The 9,590-nt window shown below is 54.9% G+C and overlaps 1 protein-coding gene across 10 annotated transcripts in view; it reads left to right on the forward strand.

The window, feature by feature from the left end:
* The window catches only part of ZNF512B (zinc finger protein 512B), a 30,517-nt gene that overhangs the window by 17,502 nt on the left and 3,425 nt on the right, over positions 1–9,590 (forward strand). For all 10 annotated transcript variants that reach the window (XM_085241908.1, XM_085241901.1, XM_085241905.1 and 7 more), the window contains 5 exons: positions 366–653; positions 1,236–1,427; positions 6,777–6,878; positions 7,773–7,835; positions 9,460–9,558. In XM_085241908.1, coding sequence (XP_085098034.1) covers positions 366–653; positions 1,236–1,427; positions 6,777–6,878; positions 7,773–7,835; positions 9,460–9,558 — 744 coding nt within the window. The remainder of the gene's footprint in view (positions 1–365; positions 654–1,235; positions 1,428–6,776; positions 6,879–7,772; positions 7,836–9,459; positions 9,559–9,590) is intronic.

A 9,590-nucleotide genomic window follows, 5' to 3' on the forward strand; every position in this document is an offset into this window, starting at 1 on the left:
AAATGGTGACAAGGCGGTTGCAGACAAGTCACGAACAGGTAACAGGGGCGTGTGGCTGAGGTTTGTCTCTGCAGCTGGTTTGCTCTCTGCGTAGCATACTTGGCAATGCCTGCCTGCCACTCGCTGCTCCCTGCCTGCCGTCTGTCTGTCTGTCTGGGGAACCCTGTCTGTGTGTCAGAGCAGGGCAGTTAGCACGGGGCACTGGGACTGCTCCCTCTGCCTCTCCGTGTCACTGGGGCTGGTGATCCCCCGTGTCTCAGAGGGATTTGCAGAGCAGGACGTGTCCCAGCAGTGCCCGGATCGATGGCACCGTAACAGCTGTGTCACGGCCCTCCCTCACCCCTCTCTTTGCCCCATCTCTGCAGGGCTGCGCAGCCAACTTCTCCAGCCTGATGGGCTACCAGTACCACCAGAAGCGCTGTGGGAAGCAGCTCGCCGAGGCTGACAAGCCTGTCTTCAGCTGCCCACACTGCGGGAAGAAATACAAATCCAAGGCTGGCCACGATTACCATGTACGGTCAGAACACCCAGCCTCAGTGAGCCCCCCGGACACCTCCGCCACCCGAGAAGTGGGGCCATCCCTCCCTGGGGGTGACTGCAGAGCTGCAGAGCCTGTGGGCAGGAGCGAGCCGGGCAGAGCCGGGCCAGGCAAGGCAGGTGCAGACGTCAGACTGATGTTGTTCTCTCCATTCACATTACCACGTGTGTGTGTTGTACCATGCGGTTTAGGTGGGGAGCAAGCAACAGCTCTCCCTGCTCCTCTAAAAAAGCAAGGAGCTGTTTTTAAGTGAGGGGAGAGACCAGCAGTTCCTCTGTCCTCCAGCCAGCTCTCCATCCGTGGCTGCAAAACAAATGTTAGACCATGTCCTCAGGGCCAGCTACTCAAAAGCCTTGGGGTTGTGGCATGCGTCCCTGGGGAGCATCCTTTTCTGTTCTGTTGATCTCTGCTGGCACTGCGTCTGACTCTGATAACCCTGTAACTAATAAATGGGGATATTTGTACACATGGGAAGGCTGAGAGTATGGAGGAATGCCACCAGCCCAGTGCTCGGGCTGGGTGGCGGTGGGAGGAGGTAGTTGTGTGCGTGCCTGTGGTCCCCAGCTTGGGGTGCTGGTGTTTCTGCAGCCCTCTCTGGCACACAGGTTGGCAAACACATAACCTGAACCTGAGCATCCGCATCCCAGGACTGGAGCTCACCTCTTCTCCCCTGCTCATAGCAATATCTCTTTTGCAGCCGCCAGAGGAGCCAGAGGTGAAGCCAGAGCCCACCCCCGTAGAGGATTTTGAAAGGACCCCAAGTGGCCGCATCCGTCGCACATCAGCTCAAGTGGCCGTGTTCCACCTTCAGGAGATAGCAGAGGATGAGCTCGCCAGGGACTGGACCAAACGGAGGATGAAGGACGACTTGGTACCCGAAACTAAGCGGGTAGGAGGATTTGCTTTCTCCTTGTTTCGGGCTAGGTGTGCACAGAGACCATGGAAGGGCAGCGTGGCCCCAGGTGGCTGAGCCCTCACATGTCTCATATGCCATGTATTCAGTGAATTAGCAGCAATGGTAAATGTATTGCTGAGCAGCCCACCTAGCAGTGGAATTGCCTTTTCACTACTGCAGCCTGTCTTGTGCTGTCCTGCAGTGTGTGCTCTTGGCACATTGTCCTGCAGAGGCACTGAGCTCACTGACGTGCAGCAGGCAGGCAGGAAACTAGCACACGAACAAACTGGCATCATTCTTATGTGTCTTGGCATCTCCATGAGGTGCCCAGCTTAGAGAAGGATCAGGCCGTGGTGCCACCACCCGTCTTGGAACAGAACTGGAAGGTTTAGAGCCAGTGCTCACTGAACACTTTTGATTTCCCCAATGTGTTTCTAGATGACTTCAGCTGTAATGCATTTATAGCATAAAAATAACCACGCCCAAAGGAGCTGTTTCATTTAAAATGCTCTGCAGTCCTCAGGGAGGAGAGGTGTTGTGCTGTCTTTCCCCCCTTCACACATTCTTCTTTTCCTCCTTTCTATTGACTTTGGGTATTGGACACCAGACCTATATTTGAGTGTACAAAGACATCGGAAGTGTTTCAGCCCCTGGCACAGCTGCACCATGACATTCCTTTGTGCTTTTTATGAGACGTTTCACGTGTTCAGAGTCTGATTGTTCAATGTGAGCCCCACATCAGTGCTAAGAAAACAACGCGCAGGATGGATGGTGGAAGCAGACTGGGGTTGAAGACAAGAGAGAGGGGAGTTGGACCAGATCCCAGGTGGCAAACAAGGCTCTTGGTCTGAAGGAGTGGGACCCTGAGCCCTGCACGTGCTGCTGTTCCTGCTGTCCCCAGCTGTGCCGGGCTTGTATTGCACAGACAAATTTGAGGTCAGTGCAGGGAGCAATGCGTGTGTAGCTGTGAGTGTCTGTCTCTGGGCACGTCTTGCAGTGGCTGTCACGTTTCCTTGACAACACTCTCAAATATCAGCTGCTCAGTCTGTGCCATCTTTTCTTGAGGCGCAGTGCTGGGGGAGGTGGGAGACAGTGGGAGCTCTGCTGGGTCCAGCACTGCTGAGTAGCGCCTTGCATCACTCAGGACCAGCTTGTGTTTAAAAAGTACTTCAGTTAAGTGTATGGAAAAACATTCCAGCTTCCCAAATACAGCCCCAAAATAGCTGTTTCCTCAGGATCAGCTTCAGCCATGCTGGCAGAACTGTTCTGCAGTGGGTCTGGCTTGGGCTGCACAGGAGCAGAGGACAGCATTCCTATATCTCTACATCCCTCTGCATTGCTCCAGCATTGCTGCAGACCACAAGCTGTGGCAGTCCCTCTGAGGGATCTGACAACCCAGAGCCGCTGGGGCTGCAGAAAGACAAATGCAGGCTAACCGTGACCAGGGCAGATGGTTCCCAGTACGCCACCACCTCTTCTTCCCATGGGCTGTTTCCAGCTGTTGGATGGATGCTGCCGACCCACAGGCCCCCCGCTGGACGCAGGGGAAGGTGAGATGTTGGGGGCCAGCAGCAGATTGCCGCTGCACCAATGCCATCTCTGCAAGATGTGCAGCATCCCAGAGGGATCGATGCTTCCCAGCTCCAGGCAGCGCCCAGCAATGGTTGGATGTGCCCAGGCTGCTCGCCGTTTGCTTCAGAGCTCTGTCCCCAAGCTCCCAGTGACCCACTGCAGCCCTCATGCCACAGCTGGTCCTGGCCGGGGAGGGATTGTGGCTCCGGATCCCGTTGGTGGCCCATGGTGAGATGCATTCGCCTTTTCCCAGGAGGGTGGATTCCTTCGCACCAAAGCAATGGCATCAGAATAAACGATTGCTGCTCAGATCCCAGGCCCTGCAATGCCTTCATTCTGCACTAACCAAATCCAGCACTTCTAAATATACACTGGAGTCTTATTTTCTCGCGCTGATCTTTATTTGCCTCTGGATAAGCTGAAACAGATGGGGTATTTCACAACGGCCGCTTGCTGAGGATGTCAGATGGGGAAGGACACACCCCTGCTGCTTTTCTGGGAAAAATCCCCTTTCAGAAGCTCCATGAAGATGTTGCCGATCCTCTGAGTCTCCTCTAGCCTTCGCTGGAGCCATCCAGCACCCTACCCACTGTACCATACACCTACCCGCTGTAAGGCTCAACTCTGCCCCAGTGCTGCTGTGGGAGGATTCCAGCTTTGGGCAGGAGGAGCGAGAGGTTGGGAGTTACCACCTGGGCTGGGCCCTGCAATCCCTGTCTGCAAGGGAATGCCCTGACCCTTTTTGGAGGCTGGCTTCAGAGAAGCAGCCCCGTAGAGAAGAGGTGAGATGGGATAAAACACTGTGGAAACCCTGCTCGGTCATGGTTTGATGCTTTCTCTGCATCCCTGTGAAACAGCTTGTGCTCTCAGAGGTTTTCAGGGGAAGGATGTCTTTTTGCCACAGTGAGCTCTGGCCCCATACCCTGGTCCTTCCTGGACTCTTTAGGGAACAGTTTGCTTTTGTGCTCGCTCCTGGAGGGAACTGCCTGCCTGCTCTACTCAAGTTGCTTTAGACTGCTGGGTTAATGAGTTATTAATCGGTGACAGCTCCAGGTGGGGTGCCTCATTTCTGGTTGCAGTGAGAAGGGAAGGTCTGGTCCCAGCTGAGCTCTGTGCCAGAGCTGTTGGGTTCATGTGGTGGGAGGGAGGGGGAGAGGGGGGCACACAGCCACCCCATCCCCAGCCTTTGGGGTCTGCTCATGGCATGGGGTCTGCATGGCACCGCGGTGCCAGGCTGATCTCACACATGGCCAGGCAGGCCAGGGCTGTGAGTGCTGGCAGAGTCAGTGCTCTCAGCAAAGGGCTGGTGTAGGCCAGTTTGAAAGCTGGAGGGCAAAAGTCATTTGCGGGCTTGAGTCTTTAAGAAAATCCCATACTGGAACCAGAATACATTCTAGACCAGAAAAATCTGGCTGAGGTCTATCTCCCAACACAACGGCTCTGCAATCCCTGCAGAAGTCCTGGAGGTGGGCTGAGCCGTGCAAACTCATCTCAGTGGTGGGCTGAGCCAGATCCCAGTGCAAGGTCGGGTGAGGACCACATGGGGACCTGTCCTTCCTCCCTGCCCTCTCTTGAGAGCCCTGGCTGGGTGGCAGAGCTGCCCTGTGCACTGCAGCAGCTTCCAGCCCACCGCCGACTGTGCTTTGGCTTTGCCTCCAGGATGGAATGAGCTGTGGTTTCCACGGGGCAGGAGCACGGGGCAATCCAAGGGGCTGAGGACCCCGTACCGCGGCAAGTCTGTTCAAGGGGAAGATGTTGGCTGGGGCCAAGGCAGAACACATGGTTCTCATTTGTTGCAATATATTTTGGGGAAGGGGAGAGCTGTCTAGGGAGCAGAGAGGATGGAAATATGAAAGTTAATTAAATAAAACTGTCAGTCAAAGAGAACGAGCCTTCCCACCCTAGCATCCTTCAACTGTTCAGGGGAGATGGGCCGTGGCCAAAACCAGTTGTAGTCGTTTAATGATTTGGCCATGAAGATTTTCACTTACGGGCTGTTTGAGGAAAATAAATGGTAGAAAATAAAATATTCCATGCCTGGGGCTCCTTCTTAATAGAGACATAAAGATGGCTTTGACATTCCTAGAACCGCAGCGCCCTGGGAAGACATGGGATTTGCATGTTATTGTGCAGTGCCTGTTGGAGCGGAGCGGGGAGGGATTCTTCTCTGCAGTGGGATCCGGAGCAGCGGAATCCGCATCTCTGAGCATCCCCCCCACCTCCTCCTTGGGGACACACAGAGGGAGAGGTTGTAGCTGGGGCTGTGTGCGGTTACCATTAATGTTTGCTCATTCATGGGATTGATTGGCTTTTAATTAAGGAGGCCGGCTGGCATCCCAGCTCTCAGCATCAATGACAAAAAGGGAGCCCTGTGTTCTCCCCCGGAGGTGGCATTGCCTTCCCCGAGTAGTTGACGAGCACCATCCCAGCACTTCAAAGAGCTCTGCTGGCATCCTCGTGGCTGCAGAGCACGACAGAACCACAGCACACCAGGCCTTGGGGCATATTTCCACATCCATCCTTAGTAACGTCCTTACCGCCGTTTCGCAAGTCCCTCTGCCCCTTCTCCCTTCTCTGGCTGCGTGCCGAGGTGAGGGCAGGAGGGACCTCCTGGGTTGATGTGACAACACCTACAGCCAACCCTCCCCATCACCGGTACCTCAGGCTCAGTGGCAAGGAGGAGGAGGTTTTGGAGCTGCACGCTCAGGGCTGACCCAGCTGGACAAAGGCAAATCTGCTGCTTATCAGCACGTCCAGGAAAAGTCACAACTGGGAAAGAAACACAGCCAGCCACCTCCCTGCGTTGTCAGAAGCGGGAGTGCAGAGTTTGATGTGCACACTTGGATGAAACAGCTTGGGTTTGCACTTCTCTGCATGCGTGGTTTGTCCACGTCTCCTCTCTGGAAAGCAGGGATATATCAGTGTGCCAATAGAGCTGCATGGCCCTAAAGCTGCCCAGGTACCTGCACCCACTCATTGCGACCTGTAAGCTCACCCTGCCATGCTCTGGCACCGAGCAAGCTGGAGTTCAGGACATGATCAGCATCCTCCCTGCAGAGCTCCTGTTGGCACACATTTGGCCAAGGGCAGCTCTGTGCTGCAGCCCTCATGGAGCATATACCCACAGGTAGGGCCGTGTGCCACGGCGGGCACTGGGCATGAGGTGCCACAGCTGTTCCTGTGTGTGCTGAACATGCAGAAACAGAGTGGGAAGGGCCAGCCCGCTGTGCTAAACATCCAAGTCACTAATAAAGTAGTAATTAAAAGCACTTGGGAAGAGCTGCCCTGCCAGGAGAGGCAGAGACACAAGAGCCTTTCATTGTTTAATAGGCTTTGCTCATTAATGGGTGGAAGGCAGCCATGGAGGCTCTTCAAACTTGGCATCATCCCCTGTGCCCAGTGTGCAGGGCTGTTTGTTCTGTGGGTTATGAAACATGGCCGAAGGGCAGCTGTGACACAGGGCATCAATAGCAGAGGGCCTGGCTCCATGCAGCAATGGGATATGTGCGCAGGGAGCGGGAGCACAAGAGACTTTTGTCACCACACAGATGTGGCCACGGTTCTTGCCCTGCTATTCCTGCTGTCCTCTCCCTTCACTGGTGGAAGGAGAGCCACTCCCAGGGGGTGACATCCTGTAGGGCAGCTTCCCAAAGCATTTTTGGCCTCGCTTTACTGCCATGGTGAGGGCAAAACCCATTTGGTTTTGCCCAAGGACTCCCAAGGATGGGACCGGTGCGTGCCACTCCAGTAATCATCTCCCATTGTTTGCAGCTCAACTACACCCGGCCAGGACTTCCAAAGCTGAATCCAAGGCTGCTGGAAAGCTGGAAGAATGAAGTGAAGGAGAAGGGCCACATCAACTGTCCCAATAATGTGAGCACCTTTTCTCTTCTCTGGGCCAGTCTGGTTTTGCTCTGCAGGAGGCAGGGGGAGTTTGGGGGGCAAAAACCCACCAGTGTCACATTCTTATGGTTACTGCTCAGGCACTGGGGTCAGGCTGCACCGTGTGCTTTGGGCTCTGGAGCTGCTTGTGGGGAGCTCTCAGCACCAGCACTGGGTGAGGGCCGCACAATCTGGGCTAAGCCTTTTTCTGCACAGAACCTGCTTTTCCCAGAGCAAAGCTGGAGCTGGTTTTAAGTCCTTTTATATGTTCTTCTTTTCTTTTTTTTGAAGTGCTGGGATAGGCAAAGGCCTCCAGGACATGGTGTGTGTGCTCCATCTCGCTGTAAAGCACAGCCTTGGCCTGAGCTCGCAGGGAGATGAACTCCACCCTCGTGCTGGGCCATTGATTTATAATCTGAAACAAAGCCTTGGTAATGGGAAATTTGAACGAAACTGTTACCACAAGGCCGAGGGAGACGCGCTGCCTAATTAATGTCATACACAGGCACTTTGAAAAGACGTTGCTCAGAAACTGGTCATGCTGCTGCCCGGGTGATTTCTCTCCTTCATTAAGCGTCTGCTGTGGCTCCAAGAACTCCTGTAGCCCAGCAGGACCTCCTGACTGCTCCCAAATGTACGTTTTTCACGGAGACATTTAAGGGAGACATTTTTCAGCTTGTTGTAGAAGGATGTGGCCACATGACTCCCATTAGCACTAATAGGAAACGTGTGACCGGAGCCCTGGGTGCCTCGCAGAGCATTAACCTCATGCTGCTCAGCCCAGACCTGTGGCCTTGCTGGCACAGCAGGCTCCTGGACGTGGGATGGAGGAAAGTACAGAGATGAGGGATCATGGCAAAAACCCTCCTCTGTTTGTTTCTGCAGTGCTGTGAAGCCATTTACTCCAGCGTCTCGGGGTTGAAAGCTCACCTGGCCAACTGCAACAAGGTAGGTTCCTCATTTCACAGGTTTGGCTCGGTGGTGGGGTTGGTTTTGTCCTTCCATGCCCACGGCTCATTTGAGAGTAGCATTCCTAGGGACAATGACATGGGTTAAAGGACTGTGACCACATCCCTGTGGCTTCCAGCCAGCGCTGGGAGGGGTGGAAGCTGCCTGCAGTGCCCTGGTTGAAGGCAGGGCGTGAGCTCTGCGGAGAGGGCTGAGTGACACGCTGCCATCAACATGTCACTGCTCAGCTGAGGCACTGCTGCAGCCAGAGCCCAGCACCGTCCTGGGCAGGATCACAGCCGCAGCCATGGTGTCGTGTCCTGCCCGACAGAAGTCATAGAGAGGACTGAGCCAAAACCCGAGCCTTGGAGGAGAGCTCTCCTGTGCAAACCCAGAACAACGCACAGCAGCTCCTGCACAGCTCCTGCAGCTCCCAGCTCATCTCTGGCCGGGGCCAGCACCTGGTGTGGGATTCTGGTTGCCTGCAGCCACTGCAGGAGGAGTGCTCAGCATAGGGAACTGGGTAAGAGCTCATAAAGCTTTATACCCTGAAACATTTCCAGCTGCAGCTTCCATTGAATGTAGCTTCCAGGAGGCAGCTCCAATAAATACCCCATCGTTATTAAAAACACAAACTCCAGCACTCCTCCAGCACTAGCTGGCACATCAGCCCCTAATGAGATCATTTAGAAAATGGGCTGCAGAGATCCGGCAGAAGAAGCGGTATTCATCCAGGATAAAAGTGCAAGCTCAGGAGGCTGCAGCAGTTCCTTTGCTGGCATGCAGAACCAGCAAATGGTTTCTGGGAGAAAATGGAGCCTTTTTCCAGCTGCCGTTGTTGTCACTGCTCCGGTGCTGTGCACAGAAAGCAGCCAGCAGTTGGAAGAACATTTTTTGTAAGCGTACAGTTGCACCGCCCAGGTCAGGTGAGCCTGGCATGGCCCACAGCACAGCTGGGCACTAAGAGTGGAGGAGGCTCCCAGGCACTGCCCCACCCTCAGATGGGCCAAGATGATCTTTACGTGAGGATTTATGGGGCCAGGCTGCCCGCATCCTGCCTGCCTCCCGAAGGGGAACCCTGTCTAGCTGCAGATTTACGGCGCAGAGCCAGCTACGGGGAAATTCCCACGGAGTGGATATATTGCCTGAAGAGGCCCATCCATAAACCCCTCGTCAATAGAGAACACATTATCTCCCCCGAGTCGTGAACTGCGGCAGAGCCGGGAGATCAGTCATCCCCAGAAGGGCTCTAACGACAGAAATCCAGCAGTGGCTGCATCTCCCCGCCAGCATAAAAGGAAAATTAGGTGAGCCTGTCGGACATAAATTAGCTGAGGGCTCTGTCCCAGTAGATCACGGATCTGCTGACAGTGAGGAAATGAGCCCACGTGGCCGTGTGGACACACGCCGTGTCAGTGCAGCACCAGCAGAGCTATGGCTGCTGCACGGCCGGCACTCGCTGCGTGTGGAGCAGAAGGTGCAGTTGTGGCAGTTCTGGTGCTTTAGAAATGAATGTTTCTTTTCTGGTGCTTCTGGGTTGGAGCGTCAGCCTGCTTTGGCTGGGAAGGAGAAGGGGAGGGGTGCGTTGGCTCTGCGTGGTGCAGTGGTGTGCTCTGTCTTGCAGGGGGAGCACTCAGTGGGCAAATACCGCTGCCTGCTGTGCCAGAAGGAGTTCAGCTCTGAGAGTGGGGTCAAGTACCACATCATCAAGGCTCACTCGGAGGTAAGAAAGCTCCGGGGCCACTTCAGGTTCCT

Source organism: Meleagris gallopavo, chromosome 22 (genome assembly GCF_905368555.1).
Source record: "Meleagris gallopavo chromosome 22, MGAL_WU_HG_1.1, whole genome shotgun sequence".
In the NCBI taxonomy this organism is placed as follows: Eukaryota; Metazoa; Chordata; class Aves; order Galliformes; family Phasianidae; genus Meleagris; species Meleagris gallopavo.